Source organism: Strix uralensis, chromosome 20 (genome assembly GCF_047716275.1).
Source record: "Strix uralensis isolate ZFMK-TIS-50842 chromosome 20, bStrUra1, whole genome shotgun sequence".
Classification (NCBI taxonomy): Eukaryota; Metazoa; Chordata; class Aves; order Strigiformes; family Strigidae; genus Strix; species Strix uralensis.
In genome coordinates, this window is record NC_133991.1 from 8,749,305 (window position 1) to 8,774,230 (window position 24,926).

At 39.9% G+C, this 24,926-nt stretch overlaps 1 protein-coding gene across 2 annotated transcripts in view; it reads left to right on the plus strand.

Moving 5' to 3' along the window:
- Positions 1-24,926, plus strand: part of TAOK1 (TAO kinase 1) — a 74,075-nt gene that overhangs the window by 31,965 nt on the left and 17,184 nt on the right. For both annotated transcript variants that reach the window (XM_074890427.1, XM_074890428.1), the window contains exons 3-17: positions 3,629-3,700; positions 6,636-6,737; positions 8,115-8,160; positions 9,059-9,155; positions 9,941-10,054; positions 10,812-10,903; positions 13,449-13,542; positions 14,911-14,992; positions 16,938-17,105; positions 17,970-18,173; positions 19,395-19,529; positions 20,105-20,341; positions 21,100-21,228; positions 22,850-23,053; positions 23,567-23,806. In XM_074890427.1, coding sequence (XP_074746528.1) covers positions 3,629-3,700; positions 6,636-6,737; positions 8,115-8,160; positions 9,059-9,155; positions 9,941-10,054; positions 10,812-10,903; positions 13,449-13,542; positions 14,911-14,992; positions 16,938-17,105; positions 17,970-18,173; positions 19,395-19,529; positions 20,105-20,341; positions 21,100-21,228; positions 22,850-23,053; positions 23,567-23,806 — 2,016 coding nt within the window. The remainder of the gene's footprint in view (positions 1-3,628; positions 3,701-6,635; positions 6,738-8,114; positions 8,161-9,058; positions 9,156-9,940; positions 10,055-10,811; positions 10,904-13,448; positions 13,543-14,910; positions 14,993-16,937; positions 17,106-17,969; positions 18,174-19,394; positions 19,530-20,104; positions 20,342-21,099; positions 21,229-22,849; positions 23,054-23,566; positions 23,807-24,926) is intronic.

The window sequence follows — 24,926 nt, forward strand, 5'->3', positions numbered from 1 at the left end:
CATAAAACTTATGTGACATGAACGTCTGGACAGCAGAATTTTTCTCAGGCTGCTTGTATAGCTCCACCTGAGGTGGGATGTCTCATGGCAACCTCATTTGCAGGTTGCTGTATGTTAACCAAAGTGCATACTGTGAGACCTTCATTAAAAAACCATTTTCCTCAGAAAACCTTTTCAGATTTATAATTATAGGAGGTGTGGCCAAACCTGCCAATTTTCCTTCAGAAAGCCATTTGTGTCAGTATTTTATGAGATGCCTATTCATTGTTAATAATTGCAGCAGACCATGTTGGGAACCTTCCAGCACAAATTTAATGCAGCACAGATGAACTAATTAGGAAAAGCTTCTTAATTTTGTTCCCTGCTTAAAACTATGAGCCGCCACTGTCTGGGAACAGATCTGGGGGAGGAAGTGTTTTCTAACGCAACAGTACTTACCTGTGGCCTTTATGTAATCTCATTTACTCACTTTAGTTAAAGAGTGGATATAAAAGGAGGGGACCGACAAATCTGTCTTCCTGCTATGTGGAAATATTACTGAAGTTTTTCAGGAGCACTGTTCCTTTTAGAGGCATGCATGAACCACACGGGTATGGAAAACCAGCTAGAGGTAACCTGGGAGCTGTGTGCTAAGAGCCTTCCCAAACATCAGCAAGAAGCTGCCGTCCTGGCATTTGTAGACTGCCTGAACTTTGTAGCTGTGGTAAGGGCTGATTGCCCATTACCAGCTCCTTCTACAAAGAGATCAAAAGTAAGAGGTCATTAATTTCTAGGCCCTTCTTTCTCTTTTTTTTCCCCCCACCATTTTAGACTACCAAGTCATTATAGATTGGTATTTATTCACTAAAGAGTGCAATTACTTACTGGTGTTTGGACTGTGCTTCTTTGACAGAAAGTACATCTAATTTGGCACTTGCAAAAAGACAAGTAAGTGTAAGCGGTGCATCGCGCTTCCCCAACCCATTTGGGGGCTTTATTTTTGTCAAGTGAGAGTGAGTTTCCAATGAAGAAAATATGCTGTTGCTATTTCTGTGTTACGAAGTTTTAACCTGTAAATTGTGTTGTATTATGGTATCTTTTTACTACTAGCAGGTCTAAGATCTTGAATCTGAAACTGTCGTGTAATGTACTCGATACCTCAAACTCAAAAGATGAGAAGGGCAACATGGAGGGAGAAATTTAGTGTGAATTAAATACGTATAAAGAATTCAAGTGGGGGAGTGTGTGTTTTCGGTCCTTTATTCCTCTCTAAAGCTAAGGAAAAAAACTTCTTTTAAGTTTCTTTAACAAGATTTTGATTCTGCTAATGCAAACAATTAAACTTTCACTAATCAAGGTAATATTGGATTATAGTTAATAACTGCTTAAAAGCATATTACCAAAGCCAATGACATACTCCACCTTTTTTTTGTGCATGCTTTGCTTGTATCACTGCTGAAGTTACTCTGGCCACCAGATGTTCATCCTTTGTATGGAGTTCTTGGAGGAAAGCAGGATATGTGTGCATAAATGTCTGCCGTAAAACAAGCCTCATTCATTTGGATCGTTTAAGTTAGCTGGCCTTGTAACATCTTCATGGCTTTCATCTAGGAACAGTCTTTTTCCAATTATTCAAGATCACAAGGAAACTAAAACAGCAAATGAAACTCCATGATTTTAACGTTGATGGGATGTCAGCTGTGATGGTTCTCTCAGCCCCGCTGGAGTGGTGAAGGACTGTAGGTGTTAGGCAAACACAATCAGGGGTCACTTGCTTGGGTTTTCCGATGCATAGCGCACCCCCCTCACCAGGCTGCTTTCATTGCATACAGCCTGGACCAAAAATGTGGATGATAAATAGATCTGGGAGTAATTAGCAAGTAGAAAAACCCATATAATCCTGAAATCTGCCCCTCCCTTTTTTAAAATGCAGTTTAGTCTTTCATTGTTAGCTGTACCTACCTTTCTTTCCTTTTAGTGGTGATCCCAAGAAGGGGTGATATATTTATCCTGCATGATAACTGGCTAAGTGTTCGCTCTTGTCTCTTTCTTTGTTTCTGTAACATCCTGCAGTGGCAGAAAGTTTCTTTTTTTTTTCTTTCATAATTGACATGAATTTTGCTGGTTCACCTCATGGTTTTAGTTTCTTAGAAACTGCAAGTCTGGCACCTCTGAATCATTTTGGTATTATCCTTACCCTACTCCCTGCTCTGCAGTGTAATAATAGCTTCACTTGACACAGGAAACCTACTACACTGGAACACTGCAGATGGAGCAGAAGAATAACCCACTCTCTTTTGTTAGAGCTGTGTTCCTTCTGCTCTACTCTAGTATTTTGCTTGCCTGTTTTATTGCAGTTCTTCACTGATTTGACTGTTTCAGAGATTGTCTCTAATTAGTAAAGACCTAGGAGTCAGAATTTTATTCTTCCTTTTTAGTTGTCCCCCCAATCTCAGAGGTAATATCAGCAAGACAGTAGGGAGGATCCTCTCAAACAGAAAACTAAAAATAGTATTGGTTCAAGCTTATCATAACCGGTTGAAATAAAGACTGACGAGGAATTCTGGGAATCTCTTCAATGAACAGCAGAGTTAAAACATGACTGAAAAACCTTTTTACAAAAGGCGGTCCCAGTACCTCATTAATCCATGTTCTGATAGGCTGTGCTTGATAGTACAAATATATTAAAAAATCGGCATTTTCATCAGTCATCAGTGAATGCTGTGGTACACATTATTTTGATTTGTATCATTTGTCTTCGTATCCAAGTTGATTATTCTTATCAGAGACACTCAGAGGTCTTTTCCTACACCACTCTCCCGTGCTGCTGAAATCCTTAACAGAGGAGAGGCTGGGGTCCTGTCGGGAGCCATCCTTCCTGCAAGGTGAAGCAGCGCTGCCTCTTTTCCTGCCAGGGTGAATGAGCCATTGCTTTGGTGCTAAATTAAACAAAACTTCTTGTCTAGTCTTATCTTGGATTGTTGCTGTCTGAAGTCAGGAAGTCTGCCTTTGAAGTGTGAAAAAACATGTCCATTTATTGTGCAGTGTAAATAATAATCTTATTGGACTGAGAAAGTGAAAGTCTGAACAGGAATCTGAAGATGGGTCACTTAGATCGCTGCTGTCTCTCTATATATCCTCTGCCTTCCTTTGAGACACAATAGCTCGTTTGTGGGAGTGCTGGGGAGAAAGCCAGTGTTTGGAGCAGGTATCTCCTGTGCATCCTGTGACATCTTTCCTTACGTTTGGAATGGAACAAGGGGGCTGAGCTTTGCTTGTTTTTTACTGGAATGGACCTGGGCAGGGAGAGAAGCTGATTGAGGGAAAATCGGTTCTACTTGAATCAGAGCTGCTTTTATAAGCTATGATTTTTAGTTTAGAAGTGACAGTGCTCGCCTCCTGCAGAGACTTGCTCGATGCTGAGCACGGAAAAATGTCATACCTTGTCTCACAAACAGGAGGGTGATCTTTAACTTCATAAGGAAATTTCCTAATAGATGCAGCAGTCATACCCCTTGGAAAATATTTTAGTTTAACTCTGTGCAAAAGTTAACTGATGGATAAAGATTTTTTTACGAGTATGTTTGGTTCACATCTTAGGGGAAATCGTGATCTGAAGAAACTGATGCATTATGTTTTCATGTTACAGGCACGTGATGTGCGCACCAATGAAGTGGTGGCCATCAAGAAAATGTCATATAGTGGGAAGCAGTCCAATGAGGTATGTGGAACATGTTGCATATTAAATCTTGACCTTTGAAAATACTTATTATATGGGATGATTTTAATTAGCTTGGGTTACAGCAGGAGAAATCTTCCTATAACTGTAAAGGTGAATGAAGGTACTGTGTAAACAAAACAAATTAGTTTACTGTTCACAGTGTATTTCTGCTAATCTGCTCCTGGAAAAGATGAGTAGGACTCTTTTTTTACAGACACAAAGGGCTCTTTTATGGGACTGTGTAAATGTGTAGAAAGCAAAAAAGAAAATTAAAAATGGTTGGTTTGCACGTTAGTATGACTTGTTGCCCTTAAACTTTCCATTTTAAATACCTTTCAAAATAACCATGGTGCTTACTGACAAAGGAATAACAGCAATGGATGCAGTAGTGAAAGATTTAGAGGGAATCTTGCTTGTACAAAGTAGTAAGGCAGAATGACAGTGCTGGTGAGCAGCTAAAACAAAAGCCAAACAGCAGTGAATGAATGAGTGTGAAAATCTGAACAACAGCATAATTACTGTCAGGGATTAAGGCAGCCTTTGCAGAGAGGTCTGTAAAAGTAGGCCTCTGAGATTTAAACGTTAAGTGTTTTCATGGCCACCACAGATGTGTGGTTTTTCCCTAGGAAACTTAACAGAGATAATTGATTTTATACTTGAAATGTGTAAGTGCTAATACAGATTCTTGAAAAGCCCAACATGACACGAACAGCTGATTTGGTATTATTTCTGGTAAACGGCATCTATCAAGTCATGGCATGATTTTTCAACAGAAGTATTTATTGTAAGCTTGTTGTTCAAGGCATTTATGGTTCCCTCCCTCCATTCTCTATATTCCCGTCTTAGAGGCAGTCTTGCTCCGATGAGTTTGACTAACAACTCGGTGCTTTCTGTGCCTGCCTTTTGTGTATTGATCATCTGCGCTACAAGGAGCTGAACTAGTCCTTCCTTTCTGTGTGTGTGTGTATGTAGCTGTGTAGGAGGTAGAGGTGGCAGTGTCTCTCCAGCAGTCCTAAATTCTAGCTTCATAGTTAAATTTGCTATGCGTGTTTCTATTTTGTCACTGCGGTGACTTGTTTGACTGTGTACTGATGAAAGAATAATTTGTACTTACTACTTGTCCTACTGTTTTAATTACTGTGAGCTATAAATACTCTATTCACATGAATGAAACAAACTGTGCATGCTTCAGAAATAGCTTTTGTTTGTCTTCAATGCGTATGTTTCTTTATTTTGAAGAAGTAATAAGACTAGGATTATAACACTTTCTATTTTACTTCTATATTTATTTGTTTTGTTCAGAAGTTTGCTAGAGTTATGATCTAGCCTATGTAAAGAAAATTGACTAAGGGCATTCTGGTATCATTTATATTTACTTTGGTTTCATAATAAGATTTTTATCATTGGTGGGAACAATTACTCTCTAAGGACATATTTTATACTAAAAATAAGTTTAAAACCTTTGAAATATGTAGTACTGTGCTCTTAATGGGATCTTGGAGCTTTTTTTTTTTACACAGGAAATCATGAATACATCTTGACTAATATATCCCCTCTCTTCCCAATATAGAAGTTTAGCTTGGTGCATTCTTGGTTTGACTTTTATTGCTTAGTACCTCAAAGTCTTTGAGGCTAAAGGTAAAAGGCAACTAAGTTGTTCTTGTAGTGGAATGAAGGTGTCAGGAGAGAGTTTATGTTAGTATAGCTGCACTAATGTCATTCACACAAAATTTCTGGTGTTGAGAAATGTTCAGTCAATCAGCTGCCTTGGTTGCGGCTACCATGTTCCCTGGCTTCATTTATTTCTCTAACCCTAAAATTTTTATTGAGGAGGATTTGGGTTTTGCATGTTTTCCAAAGCGTTTGGGTATATGGGACCTCTGTCCATCTGTGAATCCTGGCCACATACATACGCCTGAGGAAGTGTGTGCTGAGAGATTAACAGAACCTGGAGAACAGCTTTAGAACCTTTTGGTGTTGGGAGAGGTTTCTCTACCTCTGATTAACTTCAGAACCGATACTCTTTCTCAAATGTTTTCAGCGTCAACACTCTTCTGTTGATGTCTGCATGCTTAAATGGTTTCAGCTACTGCGATTATTTTTGAAAATCTTTTTACTAGTTGTAGGTTTACTGTTGCACGTACAAGCTTTTGCCTTTCTTGCCTGAGGAGCTGTGGATGTGCAGCAAATGGGAGGAGTTGGTGATTTCCTCCGAGGGGCGTCACGGCAGCGTCTAGGTGCACATTGGAACATGACATTTTGGCCTCTTCTGCATTTTAAAGTTTCACTGGCAGAGCTCCCCTTTATAATAAACCTGGATTTTGGTTTATCTGTTTCTTCTTTTATTCCTGCAGAATCATTTCCTTATCCAGTAGGTAATTCATTTTAAATTGGTCCTTGTAAAGACAAGACTGGTAATGGAGAAGTGTTATCAAGAATGTAGTCGGATATTTGGCGACTGATAAATAAAGCCTCATCCAGTGTAATATGGTTACTAGTAGGGATAGGTCTCTATATCTGCAAGAGTTAAGTGAGAGACAGCTGATCCTGCTGAAGGATACTTACCATCCACATCTCTTTCAGGTTGGGAGGTATGTTTGATTTGACAACAGAAATGGTATCCCTTGAAAAAAGGATCGCTTTTTTTTGGGGACTTGCTCAGATATTAAGTGTTTACCAGTATATCCTGTGTGTACATATGAATAAAAAGTATTACAATGATAAATCCTTACATACAGCCTCATCGATCAATGGCTTATTTTGTAGATCTGTTGAGGAGTTAAGCAGTGAACATCATGGTGTTGATGTAAATTTATTTTTATTTGGAACGTTAAGATGGTTTTGCCTCTTAAAATAATCGAATGACATACTTAACAACAACAACAAAAAAGGTAACAGTTTTATAAAGTCTTTCTATTCCTTGTATTTTCTACAGAAATGGCAGGATATTATTAAGGAAGTCAAGTTCCTCCAAAGAATAAAACACCCTAACAGTATAGAATACAAAGGCTGCTATTTGCGGGAGCATACAGCATGGGTAAGCATCTGCTGCACTCTGCACTTCTCTTGCCTTGGTTAAGGGCGCTTTAAAATTTATCTCCAGCTGGCTTTCAGGAGGCACCTGAACACTTGCATTGCACAGGCTCAGATGAGAATAGCCAAGGGCCTTACAGATGCTCAGCAAAACTGAATGTATTTTTTGGAAACAAGATGTAGCGAAATTTTCCCTTTCACTTGCAGAGTAAGGTGATTGTGCTGCTGTTCTAGTATATTTAGCTTGATGGACTGAGTATTTGAAATACATACTAATGGCGGGGGGCAATTTATCCACTTTTTGTGCTGTAAGGAAAGGTGAGAGTTTCATGTGTACTGCCTGGGAGGCAAGTATGGCAACTTTATTAGATACTTGCAGGCCATTTAACAAGGCATTTGGTATGCCACTGAGTATTAATGGTTCAGTACTCTACAGCTTGACTGAATATATTCCAGAAGTAAGTGTTCAGTTGTACTTTAATGGAATAGGTTAGAATTATCCTACTGATAATTGTAATTAAAGTCTATTTTGAGTCATTAGTATTTCTATTATTTAACTAAATTCTTCTGTTGTATATTGTTTGCTTCTGTTGTCATTTCTCTGTGTATGTTCAGGTGACAAAACCAACTAGCTGGTTTTATTTCTGGCTGTCACGTCCTAATTACTTTCATACATTTGAAAGTACAACAAAAAAAAAATACAAACAAAAAACCCCAGCAGCCCACCCCACCCAAACTAAATTCATGTTTTTTGAGTTTGTGTGGATGCAGATGTATTTGTAGGAATAGATGTGATTGACTATGCAGAGGAAGCATTGTGTTAATCAAAAAGTGTGGTGTGCACCTCTCACTGACGAAGTTTTTGTAGTATAATATGCTAAAGAAATCATATTGTTGAACTAATAGTTTAAATTGTAAGTACTGTTCAGGTTTTAGCTTCAGTAAATCTGTAGGACAAAGTTTTAGTTTCTTTTTTTTTAAATCTGACTGGGACAAAATGTTAAGTAAATCCCTAAATAGCCATTTAATACTCTGATAAGCCTGTTAAGTGCAATTTAACATTCCTGTTAAGAACATGCATATAAAATATGTAATACAATACATAACTGGTTATGAATATGGTTTTGCCTTCCTTACGAGATTTGTTGCTTGATATCTTACACAGGAAGGCTCTGCTGATTCCAGCTAGAGCTGTCCTATGGGGAGGGCACAGTGTGACAGTGCTAGGATGGGGCTTGTGGTACAAGCAGTACTTGTTTTGTTATGGCAGTCTCCACTGTATGCATCAGTGAGTATTTCTAGATTTCTCCATGGAAGTCTAGAAAACATACGTTTACTATTAGAGATTTTCTAACAACTATTTTGATTTCTCCCCATACAGCTTGTTATGGAATATTGTTTAGGATCAGCATCAGACTTACTAGAAGGTATGTCATGCACATTTATTTGATTGAAAGTCAGAAATATAGTACCAAAGTAGCAGGTTGCAGCATCACAGAGTTATCCTTGAGTATATAGATTTGTTTGGAGGCAGAGTGTGTGTGAACAGGTGCAGTTTTTCAAATTCTTGCGTGGTTGTAATGGCCCTTCTGTAGAATATCGGCTTTCCTAGGTGACTAGTTTTTCCTTGGTTCATATTATTTTAAAGTTGTCAGTCAGCTATTTATTTTCTTCTGAGTTTTGGGTTCTCCTGTCATCACAGTTCAAGACTTATTTCTGAAAACCCTTGCTGTTGATCCTAATGCTTCCTAACAACTGTAGGCCTGTTGACTGAAATAGCACTGCAGCATTATTAGGGTTTTGCTTGATGAGGTCTTTTGTTAAAAGGTTGTCTTTCTATCAGGCTTCTTGAAGTGAACTTTCTTTGAAGATATATGTGTGGCTAGTAAGTTGTTCATCTCCTTTCCTTGCCAGAAGCGTTTCAGGGCAAAAGGCTGACCTGCCAGAGAGAATTGCTACAGTTTATTCGTGTGTGAATTGTCGTAAAGTTCTAGGGTTTGGGATTTAGCTTCATCCGCAGAAAACTGTGTTGAGTCTCAAATAGGTATTTGGGAGAATGGTCACAGAACTGACAGGAATATAGTTTATGGTTGCAAAGTAGTCTCTTTCCGATAGCAAATAGCTGCTGTTTGACAGTTAGAAGATTATATCTGATTATAGAATGTATGCTGTGCACTATTTTTGCATTTGCTTCTCATACAGAACCTAGTAAAAGTGAACTTTTAGTATTTTCTCTCTGTTTACATTGTTAACAGTACTCACTTGCATGCTGCAAACTGCATTGTTTTCTTTAATATTGAATTTCAAATAAATTCTTTCCTTAAGTTCATAAAAAGCCATTGCAAGAAGTGGAAATAGCAGCAATTACCCATGGTGCTCTCCAGGGATTAGCATACTTGCATTCTCACAATATGATCCATAGGTAAGTGGTTATACTTTTGCTGTCTCACACACTTACAGGTAATTTATTTTGTTGATTGTATCCCCTTCATCCCAAATTTAATATTTGTAAGCAGAGATTTTCTTTTCACAGTGCCTGTATGCTCCCGAACTAGTAATTTATAGTAGTCAAATACTAGCAAGCTATGTATCTCCATATGCACTATCTCTTACAGCTGGTGTTCATAATTTCTGCAGAACTGCTTTGAATCTGCTATGCTTTTCAATACTTGATACGATGCTGATTGTTCCCTGAAGCAGGGAATAGCAAGGCAGGCTGAGTTCACCTAAATAGCTTGTAGCAACTGCAAGGCAAAGATTGCTGGGGCGGGAGGAGCACTAATACTTGAAAAATTAGTTTTACGTGAACACACATGTTGAGAAGCACACAGTAAGTATGGGATACAAATGACCTTTGCATTTAAAGTACCTGCTGCATTTTAGTAGGACGGAGAATTTGAATAGTTACATTATTAGGACTTTCTGAAAAGCATTTACAAAGGACATAGTTGGGTCAGAAGGTTTTGCTGAACTGTATATGAAGCTTATCCAGGTGTGCCATTTTAAGTTGATTTTTAAGACAAACTAGATTCCAAGTTCAAGGGCCATGTTAAGCAATTAGCCTAAAGGTTAAAGATTTTGTATTTGGAGGAAATTTGGGTATTCTGCAGCTTGAACATGTGAATACTGGCGTGTTCTATACTCTGTCCTGTAGAAGGCTTTCTTTCTCGGAGAGGAATAACACTGATGCTTGTGTTCTATAACCAGAGATATCAAGGCAGGAAACATCCTGCTGACAGAGCCAGGACAGGTGAAACTTGCTGACTTTGGGTCTGCTTCCATAGCATCTCCTGCCAACTCATTTGTGGGGACGCCATATTGGTAAGCCAAGAGTTTTATGCATTTCTGGCTTTGTGAAGTAAAAGGGTCATTTATTGGGTATTTAATATACTTGGGCTTTATTGGAGCTAGCTTTAATCTTCCGGTTGTGGTAGTGATAAAATGTACTTTGCAAACAAAAGATTAAAAGTAAGTAGGCTCTGACTTCAAGAAATTGTGAATCCTTGTGTTTGTAGTTCACAAAATATAATAAAAATATTTTGTTGTTCTTACGCTGACTTTAAGTGGTAGAGGTGAGATTGAATCATCTGTAATATATTTTAATCACTCCCCCCAGTGGTTTTAACAGTTCGTATGTTCTCACCGCGTCTGGTTGTTGAAATAACTGAAGTGTTTTTTCTTTCATAGGAAAGGCCAGGTTCATTGAACAAAATCCTTTGCAGATCCCTTGTATGCTTTTGATCTCTTACACCTAATCTGTGGTGTTTACACAACTGCATGCTATAATTATTTCACCAGAGTTGGCCAGCCAGCTAAACTATTGGAAATGTGGGAGGTGATACTCATAAATGGAGAACTGGGCAAAGCACAGGAGAACATTGCGCAGCCTCTCTACAGGCTTGTACTAGTGTGGGTGCCTGGTCTTTGCTCCCAGTATCCCATGTTCATGCCTGATACCTTGGGGAATGATTTGTTTACGGTGGCTGAAGTCAGTGAAATAGCCTGTTTCATTGAAATACTGATGACGATAATGTGTTCCATTGCCCAGAATTTTATGAGCACCAATTTCCTGTTTTAGGATGGCCCCAGAAGTGATTTTAGCCATGGATGAAGGGCAGTATGATGGCAAAGTAGATGTTTGGTCTCTTGGAATTACCTGTATTGAGTTAGGTAAGTTACTTTCTTTGAAAAATTATAAAATACAGTTATTTAATACCTAGGACTTATTCAGCTGAATCACAGTGGAGAAGATCTATGCTTTCTTCCTTGTCCTGGTTTCTCTGGGACTTGAGTTTTAGAGAAAAGAGCTAAATGTGCTCTCTAGAATTCAAGACCAAGTTTCCAATTTGATGTTTATTGAACTGGCATTTTTGTTACCCCAACAAAGAATTATATAGACAAAGAAAATAGCCAGACTATACCACTAAAGGTATTCGCGTTGTATGGGACAGGCAGTTAACTTCTGAACTGAAAAACAGTCTATTTGCTGAACAGCTTTAGAAGTGAACCATTAGAAGTTCCAGTGTGAGAATGTGTTTAATGATATAAGTTGATATTGTTTGCATGCAAATTTAAGATACATTAACGAGTCCTGCAATAATAGTTTTGGATAAGGGGACAGCTTCAAAACTATATTCCATGTATGTTGTCACTTCTGAGTAGATTTGGCTGGAACCTCTCTTTTTTAAAAAAAAAAAAAAAAAAAAAAAAAGGAATAATCGAGTTTTGAAGTGGTAACCTATAAATCAAACCCAAAAGAAATGATGGCACTGCCAATTAGAACAGACTCCTTAAAGCAGACATCAGTTTTAAAGGACTATCTTAGTATGGCATTCTCTTTAAATTTAACATGTAGTATTTTCTTGGAACAAAAATACACTCACTGAAGCACACCACCGTGCACAGCACTACTCAGATTTTAGTCAGGATCCAGCTCTCTGGAAGCATTTAGCTCTAAGTTTTTCTGGGGATGGTGAGGTTCAGTGCTGCTCGTTGTACCTGAGGCTGTCCTACCATTCTTGTCAGATCTCATTGCTCCTACTCCAAACTGACCTTGGTGGAGGAGCAGCCCGGCCAGGCAGCGAGAGCTCTCAGGAACACGCTAATCCATGTGAACTGCACAGTTTAGCTAAAAATGCCGTCTGGCATTCCAAACTGTCAACTTCATTTTCTTCCAGGACGTGAAATAGATTCTTTCTTCAGAGCAGAGATTTTTTTGGTTGCCAATATAAAGTAAGTTGAAGGGGTGTGACTGTCATGACAGAATCCTGCTCCGAGTGGAGTAAGGAGACTTGGCTGGCTGCAGCGCTCCAGGAATGCAGTGAGCTCATGGCCACCACACCCCCGGGTGCCTTCCTGCACGCTGCGTTTTTGCAATATGAAGCGTTAGGCTTCGTCTACGGCTTCTAGTGTGGTGGGAGGTGAGACTAGGTCAGGACAGTAGAGCATTGTAGGCTGGGTTGGTGTGGTTATCTCATTTGTGTTGGTTTGAATAAGCATGGGAAGAAAGCAGAAAAATGAGATGTCTAGTAGTCTTCTCAAATTATCACTTAGTCTTAGAAACGGTCTCATTGAAGGCTCAGTGTCAGTGTTTCCTGAAGATTTCTATCTTACTCCGGTGAGTTAAGAGGAAAAAAAAGCTAGGGAGAACAGTCAGTTAAAATAGTTTAAAGGGTCTGTTAAAATAGTTTAATGGATACTCAGTCTGATCCTCGATAGCAGCTAGTAATCTGAAAGAATAGAGAAGGTACAGTGCTACATTTGACAAAAGGCTTAACTCCTCAGTTTACCCGTTCTCAGGAATCTGTAGGGCTTAGTCCATTCTGTGATAGCGATGAGTGAACCATGATCTCTGATACATAGCTTACTACTACTATTCCACTCAGAATTGAAAAGCAGAATAAGAAAACTAGCATTACTTTTTCCTTGTTTGCTTTTTTCAGGAAGGAAAGTTTTCTGTTGCATTTTCAGTAGCGTAGGAACGTCCTCATGGCCTGACCAGCTTCTCTGGAATGTTTATGGCGAGGCTGAGCTTTATAGGTTTACCCCATAAACATTCTGATGAAGCTTCAATTTTGTTGTTACAGTGAGATCATCTCCTTCCTCATTAAGCTTTCATGCTGTGTCAGTCTATAAGAGTAACACAAGCTTGAAAGAGAGAGAAGAGCCAAAGAGAATGCAACTCTCAAAATAGTATAAAGAGTTGGCCTGTTACTGACTTCCTGCCCATGTGCTTAGTCAGTTAAGTGTGATTTGATGGTTCTTGTAACCAGCTTTTTCTTCATCACTGCTGTCCTGCTAGAATTAAATATTTGTTAGCTTTTTAGCAACTGTAGTTTAAATACAAAAAAGGGAGGGGGTATGAAACCAAGAATGCTTAGTGGCTAAACACCGAGAATAGAGCTTACTGTTAACTTACTCCTATTTTAGTACATTAAAATGAGTCAGAGAACTCAACTATGATAAACCACGTAATTTAAAAGCTTGAGAGGACAAGGCATTTGATCTTCAAAGTGCTTTCATCTTCTGCAATGGTATAGGACATATGCCAACATATCTGTCTGATTGCAGGGTAGGGTTGGTTTGGGGTTCCGTGTTCAGGCAATAGTAATTCTGCTGATGTGGTTTTCTTTTTAAAGGGATGTAAACTGAAAAAAAAAAAAGCAAAAACATGAGACTATCTCCCTATATAAAAATTATTTTCTTTTGTGTGTAGCGGAAAGGAAGCCTCCTTTGTTTAATATGAACGCAATGAGTGCCTTATATCACATAGCGCAGAATGAATCCCCTACACTACAGTCTAATGAATGGTGAGTATTACTGAGGGAGGAATGTTGTAGGGAATTGCTGTAAATGGAGTGCTTTGTCATGCTGAGTTCTTGAAATGGCTGGATTCCTGTTGGGAGGATGCGAGCTGGAAGGTTCTCAACTAGGTTCGCTATACATTATATATGGAAAATTGACCAATTACTAAATACGCATTTTAGACTCTAAAATGTAGTAGAAATGGGACATGCTGCTGGAAGAACATAAGATCTTGTAAAAAAAATTCAGTTCATGGGTCAGTAAACTTTTGAATCTCCCAGGCTAGCCAAAAATGTGGGTTTTAGTGTTTTTTAATCACAAACCACACTGTCAATTCCAAAGTCTTGTGTTGCTGAAGTACTGCTTTTCAGAATGCACACACACTGCTTGTGTGTGGCAAGTGTCTGTTGCATCAACTTCAGAAGAATAAAGCACAGTAGTAACATTTTGTGCCTCCCAGCCTCAACAACTGTCTTTTGAAACAGCACACACAGTAAACTAATTTCAAAAGTTAAAAACTTCCTAATTATGTTTTTCTGAGCCATAGTCCTAGGCCTCTAACATAACACATTGTACCTTATTTTTAGAAGTTTTTTTCCACTTCTGAGATTTTCTGGTTAGACTATTTCACACCCTGGTGCTTGACAAAACATTCAACTCATTTTATGCATTTTTCTGACCAAAAAATGCAATAATTTAATCTACTGAAAAATCACAGTAGCGAAACCCCCTGTTACATGTTGGGAGGGGGGGAGCGGTGGGGGAGGAAAGAAATAAAACCTGTACAACTGATGTGCCACTTTTCAGGGTATAATCCTGCCTGCCTGAAAACCTGTGTTCGGAGAGAGAAAGGGCAAAATACAGAATTTTAGCTTACAGAAGGGGAGATGTTACTAAACAAATCATGACCTTAAGTCTTACTTGTGACAGATTGCACAATAGTGTAGAAGTTGGGTCTGGGGGGCCAAAGGCATTTCAGGAATTGTGTGTTAATACAGTTCATGGATGAAACACCTGCGCACAGAGGTGGAACGGGGCAGGGGCTCTGATTAGACCTTGAACAGTTTGTGCAATATAGAATTTGACAGGGTTGATGCTCGCACTGAGCTGTATGGGTGTCTGCCTTCATCTGGAACTTCCCTTCCTCTTGAATTGGCCCGTTGTCTGGAAGCTGAGGATGAAGGGATGCACCTACTGATGCTTTGGCTTGACTAGGGGTGTCAGAGGCTATAGTACGAAGTACTAGGTCTGTGTGGTTTCTCCTCACTCTTTCTGCTAGCAGCACCCAGAAGTGAGTCTTTTGATTCCTTAATGAATTAAACTGGGTCGTTAACTCAGATGGATTTTTTTTTTTTTCCTCTCCTTGCTTCCAGGTCTGATTATTTTCGAAACTTCGTAGATTCTTGCCTCCAGAAAATTCCTCAAGACAGGCCTACATCAGAGGAGCTTCTGAAGGTTGGCTTGCTTGTCCTTTTTGTTTTCCTCATGGTATTAAAAAGGGGCCATGCCCTGTGATGATGTTCTTCTCACTTACTGTACTAGGTTGCAGTTAACGATGCTCTCTCTGCCCATTATCACTAACACCTTTGAGCTGAGGGTGCTGTGGAGTGTACCGAGCTGGTGATCCTAGCTTTACTGCCCCTTTGCCGTTCCCCAGGTGACTCTCCGAGCCAGCCTTGTTCTCATCATAAAAGGACACCACATCAAGTGACACTGGGTGACCATCAACTTGTCAAGGGTTTCAGTTTCTTAAGTTCAGTCTGTCAGTGATTTTAATTAATCCTGACAGAGCTGCCATGCATTAGTTAACAAATACCTTTCGTTACTTCCCGCTTTATTCTATGCTATATATACCCCTAAAGGCTTTTTATCCTCTCCCATCACCTATGTGCTTTCTATGTAGAACTGAAATTTGCTGTTCTAATAGTATCCCTGGGGGAAAGGGGGCAGAGGAAAGCAGTCTTTCTTCCCCATACTTTTCCTTGACGTGAATAAGCCTCAGCCAACTGCAGGTTTTCTCTTGCTTTATTTCTTAGATTTTTTTTTTTTTTATTTGTGCTCCTGTATGCTGCAGATACTTGGTTTTCTTTGCTCTAGTCTGGAAACAAAGGCAATGTGATAGATTGTTGCAAAAAGCTGACGTTCCTAAGTGAATGCAGCTCACATAGAAGTTAAGTGTTAGAGCTGCTTTATTCTAAGTGTGACTTTGATGGATTTCCTTTGAGGCATCAGGTGGCATTCAGAATTTTGGTAACTTGTCGTTCTCTTTGCAGTGCTCGTGACATTATTTTGTTTTTAATTTATCCTGTCCACGTTTCTGCTAAGCAGCAGTTTTCCAAAATTTTGCATTGCAGGGAAATGGATGCTATTTATGAAGGTTTTATCATCACCTTTTTGCATGTTTTTACTTAAATGGTTCTGAGGACTGTTGCCTCTTTAAAAGCTGTGTATTCAGAAAGTAAATGCAATTACCCAGTAAAGGTTTCAGTGTGGGTGTGTAGTCCTGCCATTTCAGAATTCTGAAGATTGGTTTTATTTTGAGCAATGCACTGCAATTAAAGAGAACATTGACGGAAATTAAACGTTTGTGAATGTAATCCTTCCATATCTATAGTCTCAAACAGCTGCATGCCACTTTACAGGGACAGGTAGGGAATGTGACATGTTAGAAATGGCAATGCAGTTCTCCAAAGGAACAAAATGAAACTAGCGGTGGTGTTAATAATGACTCATGCTTGCACAGCACATTTCATCTGGAGCCTGCAAAAGCTGCTTCTGACACACATAGGCAGGACTTGTTTTACCTAATGGCAAAATGTAGCTACCTTTGCAGTGAAATGCAGTGAGTATCTCCCAAAAAAGAGCACCTCATGGCTAACTGTTCTAGGGCCAGGCTTGAAGGCTCACAGCCTATTTTATGACTCAGAGCTGTACGCTGAATATTGAATTTTTGAGCTTTTCTAAACAAGGAGAAGGGTTTTCTAGTGAGAGTTAGCTGATGAGTTAATTAACATTTGGGTAGAGATACTAACCAGCCTAACACCTTTCACATTTATTTGTTGCTCTTCCCCCTGTAAACCACAAGTAGATAACATCTCAAAATGCCCCATACCCAAAGAAGTCTAGGTTTAAACTGAGCCCATTTTCATGGTATGTGAAATACCATTTCTGGGGTTTTTTACATCTTTATTTTTTGGTGAATGTCTCCCATCAGAAGGCAATCATTCTGAAATCTGTCTGGATTGTGAAGTCTAAAAATAGTGCCAGTGTAAGCTGTGAAGGTATTCTCCTCCTGTGCAGGGAAGGCGGCTAACAAATCCAACTAGAGCTCATAACTGTATCCTCAAAGCACGTGTGCTGGATGTATAAGAGGTCACTCACCTATTTGTGTGTTCCACAGCACATGTTTGTTCTTCGGGAGCGGCCCGAAACAGTGTTAATAGACTTGATTCAGAGAACAAAGGATGCGGTGAGAGAACTGGACAACCTGCAGTATCGTAAAATGAAGAAGCTCCTCTTCCAGGAGGCACACAATGGCCCTGCAGTTGAAACACAGGAGGAGGAGGAGGTGAGAAAAACTTTGGATTTCATCACTGAACCAGAGAATGATGCAGTCATTTAAATAACCACAACCCGGATATTGCTAAAATGAATGGAGGCTGTTTACGCACCTGGCTGTAAACTCGGTCTTCCTCTCTGTGTTTGGAATAAAGCTACTTCAAGGCACAAACAAGGACAAACAGGGTAGATGCCTAGTGCTGGCAAGAAGCTGCACCATGTGTTCATGCTTGAACAGTTAGCTTCCAGTTCTGTAAATTGTAGCTTTCTTTGCCTGTTTATAAAGGCTTCATGAGGACTCTTTCAGCAACTGCAGTTAACCTCCACTTTGGCCATATGTACAAGGCCCTTGACAGTCTTCTAGTTTTGTCTCGAGAATGTTGTTCTGAGTCTGACAGAAATTTGTACCTGGTTTAAAAAGAGAAAAAAAGAAAAAACGTCAAGGAGATTAATTTGGGTTTTTTGGGTTGTGAGCTGCAATCACTATGCAGAAATTGAGACTCTCTGGGTTGCCAGTGTTTCACGTACGGAAAGAACTGTGTGAGGTGCAGGGTCCCAGCTGAGCACTTTGGTGATGCTGGTGTCAACAGTTTCTGGTGACACACTGTTGCTGATACATGATAGAGTTCAGCTTGTTAACAGGCTCACTGATGAAAAGAATCTGACATCATCCAGTTAATCTTGACAAGGTTGATTCTTTCTCTCCCCGGCATCCCACAAGAAAATGTTTCATGGCAATGCCTGGAGGGTGGGAACTGCCATGCCGTGGCAGGTAGATGCCTTTAGAAAGGAATGGAATGAACATTTCATTTGGTAATGCCCATAGATACAACTGTGATGGATTTGGATTTTCTTAATAATTCCTTTCTCCTAGGAACAAGATCATGGTGTCGGCAGGACAGGAACAGTGAATAGTGTCGGAAGTAATCAGTCCATTCCTAGTATGTCTATCAGTGCCAGTAGCCAAAGCAGTAGTGTTAACAGTCTTCCAGATGCCTCGGATGATAAGAGTGAGCTGGATATGATGGAGGGGGACCACACCGTGATGTCAAATAGCTCTGTCATTCATTTAAAGCCGGTAAGCACTGGATTTTTACTGGATAACTTTGAAGGTGTAAAATGGGAGAGGTTTTGGTTAGCACGATGACAAAAAGTCGAGTGCTTCCTATCCTAAGTCATTATCTGCAGGTTCTAATATTGTGCCCTAAATATATTAATGTGTGCTGGAAACTTTGGAATGTTGCTGTAAAAATAATTTATTTCTGTTGATTCACTAAAAATTATTTTACTAGTTGAATTGTTTCAAAAGCGGTTTGCTTTACCGTGAGGAGTTGGAATGGCAGGTTGTGAACAGGTTTATTTAGTGGATGCCCCTGATTTGCAGAACACTGCTTCATGGGACAAAAGAATGGAAGAGTTCCCTCTTTCCTCCTCCTAGTCAGTGAATTCTCAACTACAGGACCCACAGTAGTGACTGAAATCTGTTCCTGAAGCACCCAGCTTGCCAGCACTTGATTCAAATATTTGGTTAATGAACAAAGATGCATGGAAAAAGAAATGCAGCACTCTGGCCATGGCAAGCTGTGAAACCACTTCCCCTGCTTTACCTCTGCATGATGAAGGATAGACTGGGGAGCATCCCTCTGAACCGTGCTGCTCTTGCTGTGGAAGGGTTATCACACCTTTTCTCAAAGCAGTAACATTTCCCTGGCTAATGATAGGTGTGGTTAAATGTTTTGTTCTTTGCCCAGATATGCAGCAAAGACGCAGGTATTTCCTCAGGGAGTTAATTAGTATATCATATCTGACTACTAATCACTCTGTGATGAATGACAAACTCAAAATAAGAATGTGGAATACACCATGACAAATTTTTAAATTTGCTTTGAGGTATTTCTGTAGTGGGCGTAAGGAGAATCTTCCTCTGTCTTTCAGGGTTACAACGGTGGGTTTTTTTCTTTCAGACTTGATATAATCTACTTTATAGCTTTTATGTTTTGTTGAAGTAAACTGTTTGACTCAGTTTTCAGTTTTCCATTTATTTTTCTCATTTTCAGTTCTAATTAGTAATTTTCCTCCTAGTAATAAAAGCGTGCAATGAAATTTCCAAAAGGAAGGATCCTAGGTCAGAGCTCTGCAATATATTCCTTCATCCAACTTATTGGCAGGAGGATATTTCAGGGCCACTGAATGTAAAATGTTTTTCCTTCCTTTTAAATGTCTTTTGAACCAGGCCAAAATAAAAATCTTTAGTAACACAGTTTCTCTTTATTCTCTCATGTTAATATTTGCTGATAAGGAGGAAGAAAACTACAGAGAGGAATCAGATCCTCGAACAAGGGCATCAGAACCCCAGTCTCCTCCCCAAGTATCTCGCCACAAGTCTCATTATCGCAACCGAGAGCACTTTGCTACTATACGCACAGCATCGCTGGTATGTTAAGGTTTTTATTTTGATGAAGTTGTGTAGGGATGGATGCCTTTGAACACAGGGCTGTGAAACTACTTAGAGCTGTTAGGATTTCATCAGAATATGAGCTAGCCTCATTGACTGAGATGTTATCACTGAAATAGCTTAATGTAAGTTAATAAAAGCTTAAATGCGACACCTGGGCAAATGTAATTTGTGTATATTAGATATTTTCAAAACCAATATGCCTAGCAGAATGCAGGAAACTGTTTATAATAATAAGCTGGCATTTATTTTCATATGTACATTATGTATATTTGTGTGTGTATATATGCACCCTCATTGCAGTGGGCTAAAAAGACATTATTTAGTACCAGCTTTATAACAATTGTACAGTTCTTCTGCTGGAGCCCATGTGAGCTTATCTTCTACAGCAGAATTCAGGTTTTAATCTGCTCTGCTGCCATTAGGATGTTTGCTTTTCATTGCAACAAAATCATATTTCTTTCCTGAATAGTTTTCCTTTGTGGTTTGAAGACTGCCCAAAAGCAGATTAAGAAGCGTTAACTGACTTTGGCCCGATGTGGTTATCTTCCTAGGTGACAAGGCAAATGCAGGAACACGAACAAGACTCTGAACTCCGAGAGCAGATGTCTGGCTATAAACGTATGAGACGGCAACACCAGAAGCAACTGATGGCGTTAGAGAATAAACTGAAGGCAGAGATGGACGAGCATCGCCTCAGGTTGGACAAAGATCTTGAAACGCAGCGTAACAATTTTGCTGCAGAAATGGAAAAGCTAATTAAAAAGCACCAAGCAGCCATGGAAAAAGAGGTAGGAGATTATGGTTTAGCAGACCGGTCTGTATTTGTTAATTACATTGAATTGTCCGCTTCCCCTCACTGATGAAGAGATGACATTGTAGTCTCTTACGTGTCTGTTTTCAGGAGCCAAGCAAATTGCTAATTAGAAAAAGGCTAATACATCACCTCCTTACACTAAGGGGTTTATGTAACTAGAGGAAAAGTATGTCCTTCATCACGGGGCGTTATACTAAATGTTAGTATACTGACCCCAGAAAAAAATACTGTAAGGGTTTTTCTTTCTTTTGCCATGCTGTCAATAACTGACTGCCATCAAGTGTTACAGAGGCAGATTAGTCTGCAGAGAAATGTGCCAGCTCAAATGTTCACCGTCTAGTTGCTTATGGATATGGGGGTTTTTATGTTTTTAAATAATTGATAATGAAGTGGTGCTGCCTGCAGCGATGATTATTGATTCTTTGTTCATCTTGGATCTCTCGGTGGAGGGCTAAGGATATAGTCTGTCATAAGGTGTTGACTTTGTTAGGCAAGACTAGCTGAACAATAGGGCTGAGGAGATGAGGCACTGAAAAAGGACTCCTGCTGGGTGCGTCGTTGGGGGGGTGGAATGAGAAGAGAGTGAGGGCAAGCTCCTGAGACTCGTGCTTATTCGGAGTCATGGTGAGAATCATGGTGACCCTACCATGAGGTCTGGGTCTTGGGGCTGAAGTGGAACATGAGCTGTAATCCATCAGGACTCAAACTGGTTTGCTGCTGGATTTGCTGTAGGCTAAAGTGATGGCCAATGAAGAAAAGAAGTTTCAACAGCATATTCAGGCCCAACAGAAAAAAGAATTGAACAGTTTCTTGGAGTCCCAGAAGAGAGAATATAAACTCCGTAAAGAGCAGCTGAAAGAGGTAACTCATCTGTAATGAGAAATGTGAACGTAGTACAGTGTACAGTACGGTGCGAGAGCGGTGAGCATTCAGAAATAAAAGTGCCACTGTGCACAAAGATCTTTCGCTGGATTGCAGCAAGTTCTGCATTTCATGAGCAGAGTCCTGTACGTACTGGATTTGTTTCATATCTTTGACCTTAAAGTAAGAGGGTTTATTTATATATTGGCACCTCTATGTTTATCTTGTGAAAGTACAAACTTGTCCATTGCTTACTACTACTTTTTAGCCAGAAACACACAAATTTGGCAATCCTAAGGAATGAAAAAAGGTAGTTTAAGAAAGGTCACGAGCATGTTTCTCATACCTTGTTGCTGCAGATACTGACCATGCACTGCAGCAGTTAGTGAAGTTTCTTATCACTTAAATGATATTTCTGTAGCAGCAGCAAGAAAACAGAGCAGTAAAGATGACCTGCAGATTATTTTTTTTTTACGGAAAATATCCGTAAAACGCTATTTAATTTTAATGGAGAAAGCTGTGTAATAGTTTAATAATCACTGTATTGTAGTGAAAATCATGACCTTTGTGAAACGCAGAGAAACTGTAGAATCAAACTTCCTGATTCTTTTTGTGGAGTGGCTGAAACTGTAAGCACTATAAATAATTTTTTTGAAAGAACCATTTAGTGCTCAACCATCAACTTGTGTGACGCAACTTTGGAACTTGCTCCAAAGGGGAATATTCCCAAACATAGACATTTCCCAGGAGAAAAAAAGGCTAAAGGGAAGCAGAGCCAAGAAAGATCTAACAAAAACTATAGGAGTGTGGGCTTTTTATAATAACATAGAATCTTTTCCGAAGTGGGCAGTAGATCACAGAGCACCAAGAAACACTGATGAAATACAGAGGAGTTCTGTCTCATACTTAAGTAGAAATATATCACAACAAGTCTAGTTACTCTATGGGCATCTCTAGTATGCAATTCAAGCAAGCAGAGTCTTTTGCCAAAGATGCTTCAAGCTATGTATTGAATTTAATACAAATGGCGAATCTGTGGCCTTAAGTTTTACCTGTGAACTTTTTATATTGTTTTTGTAAGTTATGGCATCTCAGTGAGTGACTCTGCCTTCATGAGTTACTTATAAAATGTGTATGTGTTCTGATCAAGCAAGACACAGAAATCTTCTAATGTGCTTCATGTGGCTGGAGTTTTGTTTGAAGAACAGGATGACAACGCTTTCCTTCTCTCAGTCCTTTGGGAGCCTGTAAAAACATTTGTCAGGCAGCATGGTGAGACCTCCAAGTGTCTTTGTTTTCAGTGGCAAACCATCATTTTTACATTTTGAGCCAATATATACGTCTGGAAACTGTAGACATGAACCATCATTTTGGCCAGTTAAAATGGCCAATGCAAAAAAAAAAAAAAGTTGTAGTTAAATTTGCTCCACTGTGAATTGCCTCCTGGTGTTCCCTTAGATATGTGACATAATGCATTTTGCAAAGGCTGGGATAGTACTGGCCATGAGAAGACAAGGTGGAACAGCTTTGAAACGTAGTTTATTAGGCAGGTCCGTCCAGTTGTTCAGGGCCAAGGAACTTAATGTGACTATTCCACAATTAATTACCTTGCTGTTATCAGGAGCTGAATGAAAACCAGAGCACTCCAAAGAAGGAGAAGCAGGAGTGGCTCTCCAAGCAGAAGGAGAACATCCAGCATTTCCAGGCAGAGGAAGAAGCCAACCTACTGAGGCGCCAGAGGCAGTACTTGGAGCTGGAGTGTCGCCGCTTTAAGAGACGGATGCTCCTTGGCCGCCATAATCTGGAGCAGGACCTGGTTCGGGAGGTAAGAGAATAGGCAGAGGTGAGACCTGGAACCACCTGTGTGAAATGTTTCTCACAGGAGCACCTGCAATCCAGCTCCAGTCTTGCTGAAGTCTTCATTGCCACATCTGAATTTTTTTTGGTAAAATAATGGTTTGATATGTTTTGCAACGCCGTCTGGCAATCCCTGTGACATTTAGGGGATCGTGCAGAATCAAATGTTCAGATTAGTGCCCTATTGTGGGAGAACTGTTAGATCCAAAAAGTCAACAGACACAATGGTTACAGTCCTTTCCAGAAAATGCTTACTGTGAATCCTGTTGAGCATCTAGAACAGGAAGAAGAAAAGTGAAATGAGGAAGGAAAAATTACCGGTGGCAGTGCTGTCTGCTTCTGATAAGACATAGAAACTCTGTGCTTTGTCCTCAGATGCCTTGGAAAGAGAGAAATGCCCTTGTGAACAAAGCGAAATGTCACGTTGTGAATGGAAATCCAAGTACAAAGAATCTAATAATTCCCTCTGTCCTCCTGTTAGGAGTTAAACAAAAGGCAGACACAGAAGGACCTGGAGCACGCCATGCTGCTGCGTCAGCACGAGTCCATGCAGGAGCTGGAGTTCCGCCATCTCAGTACCATCCAGAAGATGCGCTGTGAGCTGATCCGACTCCAGCACCAGACCGAGCTCACCAACCAGCTGGAGTACAACAAGCGCCGGGAGCGGGAGCTGAGGCGTAAGCACGTCATGGAGGTCCGGCAGCAGCCCAAGAGCCTGAAGGTACTAAGTGATGTAGGAGCTCTGGGTGTGAACTGCTGGTGGTGGTGGAAAAGAGATACCTTACAGCTCATTTCTCATTTGCAGTGTATGCAGGTCCACAGTATTTTGAAGCTTGTTAATTTGACGAGGTGTCTCATTCTGCAGTGAATACCTTTTTTTTTTTTTTTTTTTAAAAAAAGTGTCGTATTTGTTAAGTTGTGTAACTGCCAGGGTGCAACTGCAGCCCTACAAGCACCGTACGTATGAAACATAGCAGTGGTGGTCAGGGTTGCAGTGTATTGTAGGCAGGCCATAGCAGCACCATTCCCTCATTTTATTTGAAAAGCTATTGTTCTTAGCAGTGTGCCTTCCTTTTTGTAGTAGCTTAAAATGCATTTAATCTTTGCAGTGCCCTTTTTTCCCCCTCTCTTTCTCCTACACCGTTTTCTGATCCTCTTCTCCCCCCGTATAGAAGAATAAAATCTATTTTTCCATAATGAAACCGTGTCATTTAAAAACAAACAAACAAACAAAAAAGCTTTGTGTTGTTGTGTGCATCAAAATAAACTGCACTGTTGGTCTTGGCTAGCTCACCTGGTTACTGTTTTTATGTTAAGGCTGCTATGCTAGCAAGGAAGAGAGAGAGATACCAGCCAGCTGCAGTGTCCTCAGGAAGCTCCTAGCACTGACCTTTGCTGTGTTGTGCTCTCATGGGTTTCTCATGCTGCCCTTGTAACTGCGGTGGCTGACCAGAACTATAGGGCCTCTGTAATTGAGGCTCTTAGTGTTTTCATTGTAAGCCTTCACTTCATCCAAAGAAGTTCAGTGGTTTATTCTGAAGTGTCTGAGAAGGGAGTATAAGGCCTTTCACAAAGCTGCCTGGTACATTTCCTTTGAGGAGGCAGACTTCTTCTCTCCACCCAGTGTTCAGCTGTGCCAGTAACAAAATGAGTGGATGGCATACTGAGCATGGGGTTTCTTTGTTGTTCTAGGTCTTTCCTCTTCGTGATATTTCCCATCTGACTTAGTTTGCACCACCTCCAAGTTATCTTCTTACAGAGAAAATGACCAACTTGAAAATAGGACTTCAGCAAAAAAAACCACCAACCTGATTTGTCAATATTAGAATAATATTAAATAG